The following is a 20,415-nucleotide window of genomic DNA, read 5'->3' as shown; positions in this document are numbered from 1 at the left end:
CATAATTTTGATATTATAGATGAAAATCTATTACAGCCTATGGTGGACCAGACCGGTCAATAAATCTGTACAGACAGCAGTTCGTTCTGCTATGTATTCCATACACAATGTAATTGCTAAATCCGTGGCTTCAGCAATGAACCATAACACATTTCATGGTTCCCCTCAAATGGGTCCAGTCACACTCTCTGAGTTGTTTGGATCTGCAGAGCACTCCACCTCTCACATGGCAGGTGGATTTAAACAGGGTAAAGCTACCCAAAAACAGTGTCACCTCATTACCGATCCTTCAGCTGCCAAACAAAAGAGAATGGCATCACAAGCAGGGGATCAGGTTTCTATAAAGGCTTTATCTAAAGCTCAATTCAAGAGGTCTCTAAGTTACCTCATAGACCCTCGGCCTCAGAGAAAGTATACCATAAACGGGCAGCTAAGGCTTCTTCCCAGAGAAAGCCTATCTCCTTCTCTACTAGGCCTTCATAGACTCTCGGCCAAAGAGCAAGTATACCATAAGCGGCCGCTAAGGCCTCTTCCCAGAGAAAGCCTATCTCCTTCTGTACTAGGCCCTTATAGACCCTCAGCCCCAGAAGAACTATATCATAAGCTGGCATCTAAGGCCTCTTCCAAAGAAAAAGCCTACCTCCTCCCCTACTTCACCTGTTCATTCCTTCTCTGATTAGGCTTATATTTCGTACCCAGGTGACGAATCACAATATGAGGACATTTCTGAGGAAGGAGAGGATGTATTGGGTGACGAATCCTCTGGTCCTGTCATTCTGGATAGCTCAAGGAATCCATACTTTGACCTGGGTGAGATTAAACACCCACAGTCGGGGGAATGGATTCCTCATCCACAAGTTTCAAAGTTTGTTAGCCTGGGGGTTCAGAAACCTCTTTACAAAACGGCCATGAACAAATTAAAATTGGAGTACCCTAGATCCTATTGATCTATCTACTCTTAAAGGTTGGGCACAATGGGCTTTATGCATGTTTGGAAATTCCAATGCCTCTATATGTATGGAGCAGAAGCGATCCACTCTAATGAAACTGGATCCGCAATTAATCCATTTGGCATCTTCAGACTCTACCCCATCTGCTGATAATTATCTGTTTGGAGACTCTTACATTGAAGAAATAAACAAATACGTCAGACAACCATACAGAGGCCTTCCCCCACCTAGACCAGATAACTTCTCTTTACCACAGGTTTCTTATCTACCAACCGCCTTCATTCCAAGCATAGGGTGTCCATGGAGGGCTAGGGACCATATAGGCTTCCCATGATCGAGTGTTCCTCCATATTCTTCTCAAATATCCGTAGGAGGGAGAATAGCACATTTTTTCCATGTCTGGTCCACAATAACTTAGATTTTGGTCCACTTGGATTTTGAACACGGTTCAAGGATATCAAATAGAATTTATTTTTCCCACTGTTCAAACTCAAGCACCTCAATCATTGATATTTTCAAAATCAGATCAAAACCTTGTTCAATCAATAATCAAGGAACTATGTTCCAAAGTCACCATAACTCCAGTACCCTGGAAAGACAGATGTCACGGATCAGTCATCAGCTTAAAAATTTTAAACAATTTTGTCCTTTACCTCAATTTCAAGATGGAGGGACTACATCTTTTACAAGATCTATTATTACAAAATGACTGGCCAAGATAGGTCACAAAGATGCCTATCTCGTGGTGCTTATACACCATATGTCTCTACCATACCTCCTCTTTTTATGGGAAGGTCAAAGTGGCAATTCACCAGACTGCCAGTCGATCAATCCTCAGCCCCTTGGTGCTTTACAAAATTATTGAAACCATTAATTGCTATTTTGAGGGCTCAAGGAGGTCATCTTATAATATATCTGAATGATATTCTCATCATGGCCGATTCTTTAAATCTCATTCATCTTCACTTAAATTGGACACTAATCTTACCTACCAATCTCGGATTTCTAATCAATCTCGAGAAGTCAGTTCCCGAACCTTCAAAAGAAGTGGAGTTTTTTGGATTCCTGGTCAATGCTCAATCAGCCATACTGAGTCTTCCCTCAAGAAATAAAAAATTATTTTGAGTTCAATACGATCCCTTTTGAACAAACAATAGGTGTCCCTACGAGCCATTGTTTGTATTGTAGGATTACTTTCTACCTACATTCAAGTAATCTTCTCAGCACCTCTTCACTACAGGGCACTTCAAGGCTAAACATTTGAGAAATGGCTTGGGTTATTCAGATGAGATATCCCTTTCTTTAGATACCAAAGATGAACTTTTATGGTGGCTTCATCATATTTAGGCTTGGAGCGGCAAAGCCAACTTTAGTTCAGTTCTGGATAAGATCATAGAATCGAATGCCAGTCGTCTGGGTTGGGGTGCTCACTGCAGTTCCCTTTCCACAGGAGGGAAATGATCTGAAGAAGAATCCCTTCTTCATATCAACTGTTTAGAACTTTTGGAGGGTTCTTTTGCCCTCAAGAGTTTCGCCAAAGACAAGTCACAGTGTTGTATTCTACTATTGATCGACAACATTCCTGTGGTACAATACATCAATTGTACCAAATCAAAAATTTTAGCCAATGTCGCAAAATATTGTTGGCACTTTTGTCTCAATCAAAACATTATTTTGAAACCAGAATACCTCCCAGGTTTTTCCAACTCCATAGCGGACTGAAACTCTTGTTTCCTAATCGACAACAGCGATTGGAGACTAGATCCTCTTGTTTTCAATCGACTCAATTCTCTCTGGGGTCCCCTTCATCTAGACTTGTTCACATCCTGTCTAAATAGCCAACTTCCACGATTCTTCAGTTTGTGTCCTGACCCAGAATCTCTCGGCACATATGCATTACTTCAACTTTGGCCATTAGAGACCCTTTATACATTTCCACCATTTGCATTAATTCAGAGAATTATCTTATTACCAAATTACAGAAATTGACGATTGTCCTGATAACTCCTCTTTGGCCAACCCAATCTTGGTTCCCTCAGATTCTGGGAATGTCTATAGATTTTCCTTGCATCATACCAATTCATCAATCCATCCTATTAGATCTGTCAGGGAATCCACATCCTCTGATTTTGTCACACCAATTGTCTCTAGTAGCCTGATTCATCTCAGGACATCAGAACCTGATTTCGATCTTTCACAATCAGCTAGAGATATCCTCTCGGACGCTTGGGCTCCGGTACCAAATCATCTTACAGATAAGCCTGGAAAATTTGGTCTTATTGGTGCATACAACAGGATTTGGATCCCATTTGGGGTTCGGGAGAGCCCGGTTTGCCCCTTCCCAAGCCGGATCTGGCACCCATAGTGTAAAACCCAGATGTGAATGCAGCCTTAACCCCTTAAGGACCAAGGACGTACAGGTACGTCCTTGGTCCTGCTCCCGTGATATAACGCGGGGTTACACGGTAACCCCGCATCATATCACAGCGGGCCTGGCGTCATAGTGAAGCCGGGACCCGCCACTAATAGCGCGCATCGCCGATCGCAGCACCGCGCGCTATTAACCCTTTAGCCGCGTGCTCAGAGCTGAGCCGCGCGGCTAAAAGTGAAAGTAAAAGCTGCCGGTTAACTCAGTCAGCTGTCCGATCGCCAAATAACTGCTCTGTGCCTGAGATCCAGGCATGAGCAGTCAAGCGGCAGAATCATCGATCACTGGTTTCCTATGAGAAACCAGTGATCAATGATAAAGATCAGTGTGTGTAGTGTTATAGGTCCCTATGGGAGCTATAACACTGCAAAAAAAAGTGAAGAAAAAAAGTGAATGAATATCATTTAACCCCTCCCCTATTAAAAGTTTGAATCACCCCCCTTTTCCCATAAAAAAAAACACAGTGTAAATAAAAATAAACATATATGGTATCACCACGTGCGGAAATGTCCAAATTATAAAAATATATTGTTAATTAAACCGCTCGGTCAATGGCGTACGCGCAAAAAAATTCCAAAGTCCAAAATAAGTCCTATCAATGCAAAAATGGTACTGTTAAAAACTTCAGATCACGGCGCAAAAAATTAGCCCTCATACCGCCCCATACAGGGAAAAATAAAAAAGTTATAGGGGTCAGAATATGACAATTTTAAACGTATAAATTTTTCTGCATGTAGTTATGATTTTTTTCAGAAGTACAACAAAATCAAACCTATATAAGTAGGGTATCATTTTAATCGTATGGACCTACAGAATAAAGATAAGGTGTCATTTTTACCGAAAAATGTACTACGTAGAAACGGAAGCCCCCAAAAGTTACAAAATGGCGGGTTTTTTTCAATTTGTCGCACAATGATTTTTTTTTTCCGTTTCACCGTAGATTTTTGGGCAAAATGACTGACGTCATTACAAAGTAGAATTGGTGGCGCAAAAAATAAGCAATCATATGGATTTTTAGGTGCAAAATTGAAAGAGTTATGATTTTTTAAAGGCAAGGAGCAAAAAACGAAAATGCAAAAATGGAAAACCCCCCGGTCCTTAAGGGGTTAATGTATATCGTTCAGCTATCTCTCTGTACCATGCACCAGTGCACGCTTTACCATTAGGAAAACACCCTGTAATGTGCAAGTTATGGAAATGTATTAAATATAGAAGACTCACTGCTCCTAGATATCCATCTACTTGGGATGTCACGGTAGTCTTAAATATGATCAATTCATGGGGAGATGATGATTCCATATGATTAAAATTATTATCTTATAAACTCACAATGTAATCATGTCTCGTTCCTTTTAAGAGTTTCAAACGTTAGAGCTTTAGATATTTCTCAGATACATTTTTCCCCTCAAAGAGCTATATTTTTCCATAATTAAACAAACTAAGACTAACCTTTGCACGTTTTTTTACCCAGCTATTCCTTATCAAGAAAATGTATATGTTCATTGCTTGAAGTCTTACAAACTAAAATTGCCATGTCCACTAAAGTTAGAAAAGCTGGAGTCTCTTTGGCAGATACAGTACATTGAAAGCTGCTTATTGATCATCAGAATCCACATTCAAAAATTCTTATTTTAGACCCACTTGTTTCCATGTCTTTATTTTAACTTTAGATTTATGAATGCATATATTTTTATTAATGTATAAGCTCTAAACAATTGGAGATTTTCCTACCCTTGGTGATGGAAAATTTAGATTTTATTAAAGACAGGAGAAGAGTATTATCCCTCCCATGTACCCGACCCTATCTATTTTACTATTTTTGTTTGTTTCTTTCAGCCTAAACAAATTATGACCTTGGATTTCTGGTTATTCCTTCTTATATAATGGATCACTCATCCTTAAAGGGGTACTCCAGGGTAGTTAAGAAAATGAAATGCCCCAAAGCCACCACAATACCTGTTCTGTGTCCTCTGTAGTTATTCATGTGGTTTTGGCAGCTCCTTTGGCCCCTGATGTCTCCTAAATACTTTTTCCTTGTTTGCAGCATATACTACAACTCCCAGAAGTCAGAGCAGTTCTGTGTAATGGCTGCCAGCCAACTGCTTTCACTATCTGTGTGCATGCTTACACTTCAGCTCACACACTGTACATATATTTTCTTTCAGACTATTCTTCCTCCCAGCAATAAATCTTTCTATGCTCTGAATAGCAGAAGTCAGTGATTAGATATTCAGCAGAAAAACAGCAGCTATGTGCTCAGTTGTGACTAAGAATCTATACTGCTTTTCTCTCACAGCTCTCAAGCTCCTCACACAGGGAGGGGAGGGGGAGGGGAGGTGTGGCTGTACAGCCAAAGCTCTAGACCAAACAGAAATCAAACAGAAATCAGGTGGTGTTGTCCTGAAGGGTGGGGGCTAGTCTTAGTGAAGGGTTTATACCAAGATAAGTGTTAGGATTCGGCAGGCTGGAGGTGGATCCTCTGTGTCAGCGAGGGATTGGCGTGGACCGTATTGGTGGACCGGTTCTAAGTTGCTACTGGTATTCTCCAGAGCCCGCCGCAAAGCGGGATGGTCTTGCTGCGGTGGTAGCAACCAGGTCGTATCTACCGGTAACGGCTCAACCTCACTGACTGCTGAGAGTGGCGTGGGACAGGAGGACTAGACAGAGGCGAGGTCAGACATAGCAGAAGGTCAAGGCAGGCGGCAAGGTTCGTAGTCAAGGGTAACGGCAGAAGGTCTGGTAACACTGGTAAGGCAATCACAGGAAGGCTTTCACTAGGCACAAGGCAACAAGATCTGGCCAAGCAGGGAAGGGGAAGTGAGGTAATATAGGCCTGGAGCAGGTGAGCTAATTACACTGATTGGGCCAGGCACCAATTAGTGGTGCACTGGCCCTTTAAATCTTAGAGAGCTGGCGCGCGCGCGCGCCCTAGAGAGCGGAGCCGCGCGCGCCAGGATGTGACAGTCGGGGACCGGGACAGGTAAGTAGATTGGGATGCGACCCGCGAGCGGGCGCGTCCCGCTATGCGGATCGCATCCCCGCCGGCAGTGTCAGTGCAGCGCTCCCGGTCAGCGGGTCTGACCGGGGCACTGCAGAGAGGAGAATGCCGCGAGCGCTCCGGGGAGGAGCAGGGACCCGGAGCGCTCGGCGTAACAATAAGGTGGATTTGAGAATTACATTTTTCTCTCATTTCCTGCCTGTAAGTGACAGCTGAAGGAGGGAAGAACTGCTGTATATAGCTAATGAATGATATTTAGACAAATACATAGGTTGGTGACAGGGAAAGGATGGATTATGGGTTAAGTTCCCCGGAGTACCCCTTTAAGTTGACCTGCAATTGATTCCAGTTCCGTTCATTCTGTTTTCAACACAAGAACTTCAACTTTATATTTTAGCCTGCCTGATCTTTAGTTACCATTGACGATAAGTGGTACTAGGTGTGTCTGACATCTACTGATGTCTTGTGCCAAAATATGCTAATGGATCAGTCACACAAATGATAAGGATGAGAAGACAAATATTCAAGTCCAACCTATAATTCTGCCATGTTGATCCAGAAAAAGGAAAAAACCCGTAGATTGAAGGTAGTTGCCCCAAGTACGACTTTTGTGCAACTTTTAGTGATATGCCGGCCTGCACAAATTCTTACAATCCAGATGTTTCACACGAGATCTGTTTTTTACTTAGCTGTATGCAGGGATTTACTAACTGTGACTTTTGATAAAAAGTCGTAAAAAAAAAGGATCGCAAACGGCCTAAAAAGTAGCAAACCTATACCCCCAATAAAATTGGCTTACAAAAAGTAGTGTAAAGTCCTGCCCGCATCTAATACCCGCTGGCCGCTCGCTTCTATCACCTGCTACCCGCATCTATCACTAGCTGTCCCCATATACCACCCGCCACCCTCTGTTGTTAGACTACAACTCCCAGCATGCCTTTACAGTGAGGACATGCTGGGAGTTGTAGTCTTGCAGTAGCTAGCTGGCGGGAGTAAATGCGGGCAGGCAGCGGGTGGTATATGCGGGCGTCGGGTGGTATATGGTCCGGGGGGGGCGTGATGGCATACTGTGGGCGGTGGGTGTATGCGGGGGGCAACAGGTTATAGACGTGGGCCAGCGGGCGGAGAGGAGCGGAGCCGGCCTGAAACATTGAATATAATATTATGGCACTGTATTTTCATATTCCACGCCTGGAGCTGTGATATTGGCCGAGGGGTCTTGGCCAATCACAGCTTCAGGGGGGAAAAATGAAACTACAGTGCCGTAGTTTCATATTCATGGCAGCTGGCCGGGGAGGGGAACGCTTTTCACCTGCACCGCATGATTACAAACCCCAGCATGCCCTTACCATAAGGACATGCTGGGAGTTGTAGTTGTGTGGTGCGCACAGGTGACAAGCGCTCCGCTCCCCGGCTGCCTCACAGGAATATAATACTACGGCACTGTAGTTTGATTTTTCCCTCCTGAAGCTGTGATTGGCCAAGACCCCTCGGCCAATCACAGCTCCAGGCGGGAAATTTTTTATGAAAATGCCTTAGTATTATATTTATTGTTCCAGGCCAGCCGGCTCCACTCCCCACCGCCCGCGCGCCCGCCCGCCCGCATCTGTCACCCACTGCCCCCTGCACTGCCTGCAGTATGCCACCACCACCTGCCGCCTGCGCAACACACAACTACAACTCCCAGCATGTCCTTGCGCAGGTGGCGCAGGTGGCGGGAGATGTGCGAGTGGGTGACAAGCTTCCCTGTCACCCGCCCGCACATTTCCCACCAGCCCGTGCCTCACAACTACAACTCCCAGCATGCCTTTACAGTGAGGACATGCTGAGAGCTGTAGTCGTGCGGCGCAGGCGGTGGGAGATAAGCGGGCTTCCCTGGATGTTGCTAAACTGCTAAACTACAACACCCATGATGGGAGTTGTAGTTTAGGAACAGGGTGCCTCCAGCTGTTGCTAAACTACAACTCCTATGATGGGAGTTGTAGTTAAGGAACAGGGTGCCTCCAGCTGTTGCTAAACTGGATGCTCGCTGTAGCTAAATTACAACTTCCGTCATGGCATGGGGGTTGTAGTTTAGCAAGTGCTGGAGGCACCATACATGTATTTTTCTTGTTCTTTTCTTTTCATTTCAGATCTGTGTATGCAGAGGACTTCTTCGGATTCGCTGGATTACTTTGATGAACAGCAATTTTTTTTGTTTATTATTAATAAAATGGTTAACGAGGGCTTGTGGGGAATGTTTTTTGGAATACATTTTTTTTAAACGTGTAGTGTTTTTATTTTAGTTTTCTTAACAGGATTAGTTATGGAGGCTGTCTAATAGACGGAATCTTTTACTAAGCTGGGCTTAGCGTTAGCCACAAAAACAGCTAGCGCTAACCCCCAATTATTAACCCGGTACACAACACCATAGGGGTGCCGGGAAGAGCCAGTACCAACAGGCCCAGAGTGTCGAAAATGGCGCTCCTGGGCCTAGGCGATAACAGGCTGGTGTTATTTAGGCTGGGAAGGGTCAGTAACACTGGTCCTAATACACCCTGCAAAAATTATTGAATGATAAAAAAAAAAAAAAACGCATAGGGTTCCCCGTATTTTCATTCTCAGCACAATACCCAACCAAGCATCAACAGCCTGACGTTACCAGGGTGGGTTAGGACCATTTTTACTGGCCCTCCCCAGCCTAAATAACGCCAGCTTGTTACCACCAGGAGCATCATTTTCGGACGCTCTGGGCCTGTTGGTACCGGCTCTACCCGACACCCTTGTGGCGTTGTGTACCAGGGCAATATTTGGGGGTTAGCACTAGCCAACTTAGAAAAAAAAACACCACACATTTAAAAAAAAAAAATTATTACAAAAAACACTCCCCCCCCATAAGCCCTTGTTAACCATTTTATTAATATTAAACAAAAAACAAACAAAAAAATGCTGGTCACCGTAGTCCGAAGTAGTCCTTTGCATACACGGAATTGAAATGAGAAAAAAAAAAAACATACAAAAAATGGGTTAGTACATTTAGGGGAAAAGTTTTGATAGGTCAAGGTCTCAGCGGTAAGATGCCCATCGATCATGAGAAAAAGTGGGAAAAGCACACACTTCAGTGTTCCGTTCTGAGACCCTGACCAATTCAAACTTTTGTATCTGTGTAGCAATTTGCTCAAAAATTTACAGGATACTCGGGGAACAAGTTCTTGAGATCACAGGGGATTGCAGGGGTTCCCAGTGGTCAGATCCTTCCCTCCCCCAGCCACCCATTATCAGAGATATATCCCCTATCTTGTGGACTTTTAGATTGGGAATAAGTTGTAATGATGAAGAACACGGTTGCTGATTGTGTTATTGGGCACTTATAGTTTGGAAATATGGCTGGTGTATATAATGAAACATTGTTCAGTAGCCATACTGTACCTACGGTGCCAAAGACAGAGATGACCCAATTAGAAACTAAAAAATGTTCCTTTTTGTAAGGGATAAAGATGGTGTCCTCAATGTTGCTATGACTTCTTATGGATCCTTTAAATTCTAGAGTTGGATGCTAAGTAAATCTATTATACAAAAGCTACAGTCCTATCATATTTACTACATTATTATTTTATGCAAATGGCTAATTAATGAATCGGCAGGATTTCACAGAGATCCAAGTAAAGAATAATTAAATTATCTAATTATAAGCAGAAAATGTTCATCATCTCCGCTCCAGCGATTCCTGTTCGGAAAGAAATAATTGGGGAAATTGCGCTTGTGCCGGGATTGGCTCTAAAATGAGTCTTCACGTTTTACAACCAAGAATTGAACTGTTGAATAAAATATTATATTAACCCCCTCACAATAAGATTGCCAGTGCAAAATCTCCAAAATCCATAACTCTTTGTGGAGTGCCAACTTATAGATTGACCCAGTGGGAAGTGAAAGTCATATTTGGCCCAGTCCACCCTTTTCTGCTATGGGGGTGCACTTAGCATCTGAGAGCAGAAGAGGCCTAATTTTTCTGCAACTTGCAGAATGTGAAGGTCATCTGGGGAAAACCTATTCTCGAAGAAGGTAAACATAGGAGTGTGCGAAGATGGCACTTGCATCTATCTATCCCTTGTTTACTTTTGTAGACTGCAGACCACTGTAGGTTTGCAACCTACAAGAATGTTAGTCTATAGTAGAGGTCTGCATTGGGTCCTGCAGGACCCAGTAAAAAACTTGCGGGCACAGTTGCGCAATTGTATGAAATTCCACAGGGGGGTACTACCTCTATAAGCGGTGACAAAATGTTGGTGGGAGCGGCCAGGATTGGACACACATGTTGTGGGAGCAAGCAGGAGTGGAACACACACCTTGTTGGAGTGGGCATTAAAGTGGTACTCCAACCCTATCCAAAGGATGGGGGATAAGATGTCTGATCGCGGGGGTCCCTGCTGCACCCGGCGTTTTTTTTGAGCGTTGGGTGCAGTACCGGAGGCTTGTGATGCCACGGCCACTCCCTGCTCATGACATCACGGCCACGCCCCCCTCAATGCAAGTCTATGGGAGGGGGCGTGACGGACATCACGCCCCCTCCCATAGACTTGCATTGAGGGGGCGTGACCATGATGTCACGAGCAGGGAGTGGCTGTGACATCACATACCTCCGCCCCGCATCGCCAGTCAACCGGCATGGAGCGAAGTTCGCTCTGTGCAGCAGATGTCCGGGGTCCCGCAGCCGAGATCGCGGGGGTCCTGCCTTTGCATAGGAGATAAGATGTCTAGGGGTGGAGTACCCTTTTAATGGTCAGAAATCCAGCAGGAGCGGGATTAAAAGAAAACAGTTCTTATAGGGTGAAAATTGCAAAAATTGCAGTTATCATTTTTATTTGTGCTGCTATATACAGAGATAAAAAGGAGTATCTACCATGGTGTCTGCATCTGTTTTTGCAACTTTTTCTCCACTTTTTCTGGCCTTCACTTCACCTACATTTATTATGCAGTTGTATCATTTTATTGTCACTTTTTACCAAGCCCACCATTTTCTTGTTTGGACCTAAAAAAGGGAAGGTAGTTTAAGTGTTGTGGGTTCTTAGATGCATATACTTTTTTAAAAAGTTGCCAAAATTGTGGCACCAGCTTATGCGACTCTGAGCCTCATAAAAACCCCTAACCCGACTTTTACACCACAATATTAAAAAAGAAGCATGGCTACATGAATTACAATACCAAACCAAAGTCTTAGGCCCCTTACACACTACCGAATTTACGACCCGAGATGCCAGTTGCCGCAGCTTCTATTGTCTTTAATGGGATTTTGCTGCACTTAACCACGGAAATTCTAATTCTGGACTCCACCGAAAGCATGAACTGTATTGTAATTTATTATTGTGATCTGTGTTATTTTTTGTTACAAATATTATTTCTATTATTTTTATTACTATTATTATTATTATCCCTATTAAAATGTATTATTGTGACTTGTGTAATTTTTTGTTACAAATATTATTTCTATTATTTTTATTAATATTATTATTATCCCTATTATAATTTATTATTGTGATTTCTGTTATTTTTGTTGCAAATATTTCTATCATTATTATTAATATTATTATTATAGTTATTATTATTATTATTAATATCCTTAATAGCATTATTGTAATTTTAGTCTAATTTGTTGTTGGGTATTTTCCCAATTCCCAATTGAGGAATTTTAAAAAAGCATTTCTTTTTTGTTGTTGTTGTTGAAATTCCTCATATTTAGTAGTCCAAATAAATGGAAACATAATCCATATAATTGTCTACATTTTGATGCACTATGTGCTAAAAATACCCGTTCGCGCCAAAACAAAGTACACTCGACAAATAAATAAATATCATTAAAAAAAAACAGAGAGACATATAACCCCAACAACAGTTACAACCCGCCATTAGTACATTAGATCAGGGCCAATGGGTGGCATAGAAAATTGCGACAAATTTATCGTATATCATTATGACGTTATCATAAATCTGGAACATTTGATATCGACATAAATGAAAAGGTGCGATCACTGATCACTGATGATGTATATAGCGTGCCTAATATCTAGGGCAGAGTTTTTCAAACAGTGTGTTTCCAGCTGCTGCACAACTACAACTCCCAGCATGCCTGGACAGCCAACGGCTGTCCGGGCATGCTGGAAGTTGTAGTTTTGCAACAGCTGGAGACCCAGTATTTGGAAAACACTATTATAGGGATTATTGTCTATCAGGGACAGGGCACGTTCTCTTGATGTCCAATAAAGTGGTTTCAGAATACGGCCTCCAGCCCTTAGTCCCTGAAGTTCAGCTTCATTGTAGCTGGATGGACAGTCCTTCTATTTAAAGGGGAACCACAGGATCCTATATATAGGGGATAAGTACTTATGTATCCAAGTTCCCCTTTAATGAACCCCCATGGCTCTAGCTCTCAAGAACTTAAAGGGGTTATCCAGGAAAAAAACTTTTTTTTTTTTTTTTATGTATATCAACTGGCTCCATAAAGATAAACAGATTTGTAAATGACTTCTATTAAAAAATCTTAATCCTTTAAGTATTTATGAGCTGCTGAAGTTGAGTTGTTCTTTTCTGTCTAAGTGCTCTCTGATGACACGTGTTTCGGGAACCACCCAGTTTAGAAGCAAATCCCCATAGCAAACCTCTTCTACTCTGTGCAGTTCCCGAGACAAGCAGAGATGTCAGCAGAGAGCACTGTTGCCAGACTGAAAACAACAACTCAACTTCAGCAGCTGATAATTATTGAAAGGATTAAGATTTTTTAATAGAAGTAATTTACAAATCTGTTTAGCTTTCTGGAGCCAGTTGATATAAAAAAAAAAAAAAAAGTTTTTTCCTGGAATACCCCTTTAAATCAACTTCTCTTGCCAAAATTGACTGTATACCTGGACTCTTGGGACTACATTAGTTTAGAGGGATCCGCCCCCATGTAAAGCCACGTTCACACAATGGAATTTCCGTGCTGAATTCCCCCAGAATATTCCGCACCGACATTCCGATTCAGGAGAGTCCCATTGATTTCTAGGGAATTCTGCTGCACTGCGCACATTGTGGAATCCGCAGAAAGAAATGACACTCCAGAATCGGGATTTCCATGGCAGAAATATCTTCTGCAAAGGCACAACCATTTATGAGATGGCACATGTTCAAGAGCTTTTAGGGCCCGCCGGATTATTTAAAGGGGTCCTCGGGTGGAAAACTATTTTTTTCAAATCTACTGGTGCTAGAGAGTTAAACCGATTTGTAAATGAGTTCTATTTAAAAATATTAATCCTTCCAGTACTTAATCAGCTGCTATATGCTCAACAGGAAGTTTTATTTATTTCTGGAGTTCTTTTCAGTCTGACCACAGTGATCTCTACTGACACCTCTGTCTGTATAAGGAACTGTCCAGAGCAGGAGAGGTTTGCTATAGGGATTTCCTTGTGCTCTGGACAGTTCCTCACATGGACAGAGGTGTCAGCAGAGAGCACTGTGGTCAGACAGAAATGAACTTCATAAGTACTAGAAGGGTTAAGAATGTTATATAGAATTAATTTACAAATCTGTATAACTTTCTGGCACCAGTTAATAAAAAAAAAAAATATATATATATATATATATATATATATATATATATATATATATATATATATATAATTTCCACTGGAGTACCCGTTTAAGTGTGTGGAATGTCTATACATGTGAACATGGCCTAAAAGTGTTGTCTGATCAGAAAACCACTAATAATAATACTCTACTACTTAGTGCATCATAATACCTCTTCTCCTTCTTCGATGTGATAATCCTTCCTCTGGTTCGGGCCTCCTACAAACATTACTGTCAGCTGATTATTGTGCCTGCGAAAAACAGACATAAATTATTCACAAAAAAACGACCCAATCCGAATTAGCGATTCCCCCGGCTTTCCTTCAAGCCACAAAGATAGATTCCTCTGATGTTGTTTTCTGTCTATTTAGTCCGTGCCCTCATTGCATTATGGGATATATTGGTACATCAGGTATAAATTATAAATAAGGAAGGACGTGTATCAGGTCTCCTTAGCACTGTAAGAAGAATATGATCAAAGTTAACTACAGCAAAACCTCTTTGAGTTGACATTTCAAATTTGCACAAACAAGGGGTCTTTTATAGGGGCCGACATCTCATAAAAAGTATACGGAATGCTGAATAAAGTGTCTCATGGAGTTAGCAAGCATGTTCACAAATAATTATAAATAATGATGAAAGAGCCAAAAATCATGTTTTTTTAAATCATGTGTTGAATTACTAGTCCCCAACACGACTCCGCTCTCCATTCCTTGTACATTGTTCCCCATCTGATTCCTAATCCCCAGAAATGCTATTGATCTCATTCCTGATTCCCAGCATGGCTCCCTATCTCATTCCTAGTGCTCAGTGTGGTCTCCAGCATGGCTCCCTATCTCATTCCTAGTGCTCAGTGTGGTCTCCAGCATGGCTCCCTATCTCATTCCTAGTGCTCAGTGTGGTCTCCAGCATGGCTCCCTATCTCATTCCTAGTGCTCAGTGTGGTCTCCAGCATGGCTCCCTATCTCATTCCTAGTGCTCAGTGTGGTCTCCAGCATGGCTCCCCATCTCATTCCTAGTGCTCAGTGTGGTCTCCAGCATGGCTCCCTATCTCATTCCTAGTGCTCAGTGTGGTCTCCAGCATGGCTCCCTATCTCATTCCTAGTGCTCAGTGTGGTCTCCAGCATGGCTCACTATCTCATTCCTAGTGCTCAGTGTGGTCTCCAGCATGGCTCCCTATCTCATTCCTAGTGCTCAGTGTGGTCTCCAGCATGGCTCCCTATCTCATTCCTACTGCTCAGTGTGGTCTCCAGCATGGCTCCCCATCTCATTCCTAGTGCTCAGTGTGGTCTCCAGCATGGCTCCCCATCTCATTCCTAGTGCTCAGTGTGGTCTCCAGCATGGCTCCCTATCTCATTCCTAGTGCTCAGTGTGGTCTCCAGCATGGCTCCCTATCTCATTCCTAGTGCTCAGTGTGGTCTCCAGCATGGTTCCCTATCTCATTCCTAGTGCTCAGTGTGGTCTCCAGCATGGGTCCCTATCTCATTCCTAGTGCTCAGTGTGGTCTCCAGAATGGCTCCCTATCTCATTCATAGTGCTCAGTGTGGTCTCCAGCATGGCTCCCTATCTCATTCCTACTGCTCAGTGTGGTCTCCAGCATGGCTCCCTATCTCATTCCTACTGCTCAGTGTGGTCTCCAGCATGGCTCCCTAGCTCATTCCTACTGCTCAGTGTGGTCTCCAGCATGGCTCCCTATCTCATTCCTACTGCTCAGTGTGGTCCCCAGCATGGCTCTCCATCTCATTCCTATTGCTCAGTGTGGTCTCCAGCATGGCTCCCTATCTCATTCCTAGTGCTCAGTGTGGTCTCCAGCATGGCTCCCTATCTCATTCCTACTGCTCAGTGTGGTCCCCAGCATGGCTCTCCATCTCATTCCTATTGCTCAGTGTGGTCTCCAGCATGGCTCCCTATCTCATTCCTAGTGCTCAGTGTGGTCTCCAGCATGGCTCCCTATCTCATTCCTACTGCTCAGTGTGGTCTCCAGCATGGCTCCCTATCTCATTCCTACTGCTCAGTGTGGTCTCCAGCATGGCTCTCCATCTCATTCCTAGTGCTCAGTGTGGTCTCCAGCTATCTCATTCCTACTGCTCAGTGTGGTCTCCAGCATAGGCGTGCGCACGGGGTGTGCCCAGGCACACCCTAATCAAGCCCAGGGGGGCATCCGAGGCCACCACTGAGCAGCCCGCAGAGGATCCCCCCGTCACATTCGGGACATCCCTGCGTCCCGAAAGATCTTTTCGGGACACAAGGATGTCCCGGTTACCTTTCTACAGCGGCCCCCGTGATAACTTTAAAAATACAGGGGCCACCGGGAAGTAGCGCACGCAGGGACATCATTGACATCCCGTGCGTGCGCCCATAGCAACGGAGGAGCGGAGATTCAAGGAAGAGGATGCGCGCGCCGGCCGGAATGGTAAGTGACCAACACGAGCTGGCAGCACATCGTCTTCAGTGTTCCGACCACCGGTCCTCCAGTCCCGGGACCTACTGCTATGGTCTATAGGCCATAGCAGTAGATCGCGACCCCGGACCGGAGGACTGGTGGTCGGAACACTGAACTGGGGCAGTACACAGACATACAGCCTCCAGCCATACACTGTATATGGCTGAAGGCTGTATGTCTGTGGGGAAACTGTACTGCACCTAATGTGAGGAACTATACTGCACCTAATGTGGGGAGCTATATTGCACCTAATGTGGGGGAAATATACTGCACCTAATGTGGGGGAACTATACTGCACCTAATGTGGGGGAACTGTACTGCACCTAATATGGAAAGATATACTGCACCTAATGTGGAGAAAACTATACTGCACCTAATGTGGGGAGCTATACTGCACCTAATGTGGGGGACTATACTGCACCTAATGTGGGGGACTGTACTGCACCTAACGTGGGGGAACTATACTGCATCTAATGTAGGGGAACTATACTGCACATAATGTGGGGAACTATACTACACCTAATGTGGGGGAACTGTACTGCACTTAATGTAGGGGAACTGTACTGTTCCTGGTCTCCAGCCTGGCTCACCATCTCAGTCCTGGTCCCCAGCATGGCTCACCATCTCAGTCCTGGTCCCCAGCATGGCTCACCATCTCGGTCCTGGTCCCCAGCATGGCTCACCATCTCAGTCCTGGGTCCCAGCCTGGCTCACCATCTCAGTCCTGGTTCCCATCATGGCTCAATATCTCAGTTCTTTTCCCAGTATGGCTTGCCCTTTTATTCCTGGCCATCAACATGGCTTCCCCTCTCCCCAACATGGCTCCCTATGTTATCCTTAGTCCCCACCATTAGCTTCTCTTCCTATTGCACCTTGATATGCAGCCACTACATCTCCAACCGCTACATCTCTCACAGAGGGGTGGTCTTCTCAAATGGGTGGTCTTTTTGGGATGTTTCATTGTATATTAAATAAAGGTATGTTTTAGTTCAGTGGTTTGAAAACAAAAACCCCAAAAAACACTATTGGGGTCGACATAGTATTTGTTTTGCCGTACCTCTTTTTTTATTAATTTTTTTACTATTTTCTGTGTATCTGTTTTTCGGCCTATCACCCTCTGCTTGCCGATTTTGGATTCTGGAGTCAGTTTGGAGCTTGATCTAACTGGACTGGGGCACACATTGAAAGTATTTGCCCAGATTTATCGATCTGACTGAAACCCTAATCTGGATTTTCCCATAACAACCAATCACAGCTTAGCTTTCATATCTTAATGAGCTCTTGTAAAGTGAAAGCTGAGCTGTGATTGGTTGTTATGAAAAAAACAGACAGTTAGGGTTTTAGGCTGATTGATACATATGGGCCATTAACCTTTTTTTAAGGTCCAACATTTTTGGGGCGTTGGGAACAGGTTGGGTTGTGTGGGGTTTTTACCATGGTGGGGGGTTAGGCAGTTGTTGGGGGGAAAACTCACAGTACCTGTAGCCAAGAGGCCTATAATTTCTTATTTGGGCCCTGGTAACACAGTTAGCTTAGTTGATACAAGTCTAATGAGTTTAGATAAAGTATAATGGAAATTCTAGATAAATGGTTAAATAAAGAAAACTGATGATAAAGCTATGAACCAAATTGCTTATGGTATTAAAGGGTTACTTCACTCCTAAACATCTTATCCCCTATCCAAAGTATAGGGTTTAAGATGTCCGATCACAGGGGTCCGGCCGCTGGCACTCCCCCGCGATCTCTGGCACGGCTCCCCAGTCATCCGATGCACGGAGCAAACTCTGCTCTGTGTCGGATGATGGGTGACCACAGCAGCCACACCCCCTCTACTCATGTCTACGGAGGTGGTGTGACATCCATGTAAAAATTTCAAAACTTTAAAAAGTCCATTAAAAATCCAAAGAAAAAGTGCACAGTAAAAGCCGTATGAAACGCTGACACGTTTCGGTTTACATGTAAACCTTAATCATAGCAATATTACACAGAAGAAAGTATCCAGTATTTATACCTGCCAGAGAAAGTAATGAGCAAGTAAAGGACACACCTCTCGTATGGCGTGTGTTCCAGAAATTAGTATATTTATGCAAGCAGCTGAGTATGTAAATGTAGACATGTGTGCTGGATAACAAATAGAAATGCAGAAAAACACAAAAATAAAGATATGAAAAAAATATGTTAAGTTCGGCACAGGTACATTGCTATATGGGGGGGGGGAAGGGCACATCAATAGATAGATGATAAGTAATTTCTGTAGTTCTGTCCCTGCGGGTATCTGGTGTCCAGATGGAGGATCCAAAACGCCTTCCGTCTGAACACCAGCTTACTCCAGTCACCAGAGAAATTACTACAGGAAGGAATGAGTTTAAACATCATAACCATGAAACAAAAGGAATATACAGTGGAAAACATTTTTTTTTAATCAACTGGTGCCAGAAAGTAAAACAGATTTGTAAATTACTTTTATTAAAAAATATTTACCCTCCCAGTACTTTTTAGCAGCTGTATGCTACAGAGGAAATTCTATTCTTTTTTAATTTCTTAATTTCTTTTTTGTCCTGTCCATAGTGCTCTCTGCTGACACCTATCTCCATGTCAGGAACTATCCAGAGCAGCATAGGTTTGCAATAGGGATTTTCTCTTGCTCTGGACAGTTCCTGATACGGGCATCAGGTGTCAGCAGAGAGCACTGTGGACAAGACAAAAAATAAATTCAAAAAGAAAAAAAATTTCTCTGGAGTATACAGCTGCTAAAAAATACTGGAAGGGTAAAGATTTTTTAATAGAAGTAATTTACAAATTTGTTTAACTTACTGGCACCAGCTGATTTAAAAAAAAAAGAAATTTTGCACTGGAGTTCCCCTTTAAGGTTTACATGTAAACCGAAACATGTCAGAGTTTCATTTGGCTTTAACCGTGCACTTTTTCTTTGCATTTTTAATGGACTTATTAAAGTTTTTAAGTTTTAAAGGGTACCTCTCATCAAAAAAACTTTTGATATATTATAGATTAATGTATGCACAATTGCATGTTATTAAAAAATATGCTTCTTTCTATTTAATTTTCCACTTTGAAGAAATGACCACTAGGGGTCTCCCTACCAGTCCTGGCAGCAAGCATTTCAGACTCATGCTGGAGTCCTAAACACTACGAGCTGCCAGTCTGCTTTGTTCACAAAGGAGAACACTCAGAGCTGCCAGCCTGCTTTGTTCACAGTCTGTTTGGCTGTGAACAAAGCAGGCTGGCAGCTCTGAGTGTTTAGGACTCCAGCATGAGTCAGAAATGCTTGCTGACAGGACTGATCGGGAAAAATACAATAGAAAGAAGCATATTTTTCATTAACATGCTATTGGAAAGTTATTCAACATTCATTAATCTAAAATATATCAAAAGTTTATTTGATGAGAGGTACCCTTTAAGGTAGCTGGAGCATCTTCTCTTTCTACAACATATTTACCTGTTACCCGGCCTAGTTTCTTCTGTGCTTCCTACGAATGATCCTCAAGGTCAAGATGTGAACGTTTGATTAATTCACATGATGAGCTGACTCCTCTTTCTTTTTTATGCTTTGAGATTTGGATCCCTGTACTAGCCCTCACACCCCCTCCCATAGTCATGAATGGAGGGAGTCTGGCGTGATGTCATGAACACAGAAGCTCCAAGTTTCCGTGTTCTGAATATGTCGCGGTCACCGGCCTTGAGATTGCAGGGGGACTGGAGCGAAGTACCCCTTTAAGGTTTGCACACTAAATACGGACAAAAAAAGATCAACATTTTGGTCTTGTTTTAGTCAGCTGTCTTAAATGTCGATAGATTCTAGTTTCATCATAACTTAGTTTTTACCTTAGTTTTCGACTAAAACTATGACGAATATGATTAGTCGACGAAATTAAAGGGGTACTCTTTTTTTTTTTTTTTTTAATGAACTGGTGCCAGAAAGTTAAACAGATTTGTAAATTACTTCTATTTTAAAAATCTGTACCCTTCCTGTACTTTTTAACAGCTGTATGCTACCAAG

General features: G+C 43.0%; 1 protein-coding gene across 12 annotated transcripts in view; it reads right to left on the bottom strand.

Moving 5' to 3' along the window:
• Positions 1 to 20,415, bottom strand: part of HAAO (3-hydroxyanthranilate 3,4-dioxygenase) — a 78,058-nt gene that overhangs the window by 42,558 nt on the left and 15,085 nt on the right. For 7 of the 12 annotated variants that reach the window (XM_056568146.1, XM_056568148.1, XM_056568147.1 and 4 more), the window contains one exon: positions 14,127 to 14,205. The exons of 3 other annotated variants lie outside the window; for them this stretch is intronic. In XM_056568146.1, coding sequence (XP_056424121.1) covers positions 14,127 to 14,205 — 79 coding nt within the window. Of the gene's footprint in view, positions 1 to 11,255; positions 11,385 to 14,126; positions 14,206 to 19,854; positions 19,901 to 19,950; positions 20,144 to 20,415 lie in introns of all 12 variants that reach the window. 2 more of the 12 variants (XM_056568145.1, XM_056568156.1) reach the window with 2 other exon arrangements.

Source organism: Hyla sarda, chromosome 3 (assembly GCF_029499605.1).
Source record: "Hyla sarda isolate aHylSar1 chromosome 3, aHylSar1.hap1, whole genome shotgun sequence".
Classification (NCBI taxonomy): Eukaryota; Metazoa; Chordata; class Amphibia; order Anura; family Hylidae; genus Hyla; species Hyla sarda.
The sequence above is the reverse complement of the archived record's forward strand: the minus strand, read 5'-3'. Positions and strand labels throughout refer to the sequence as shown.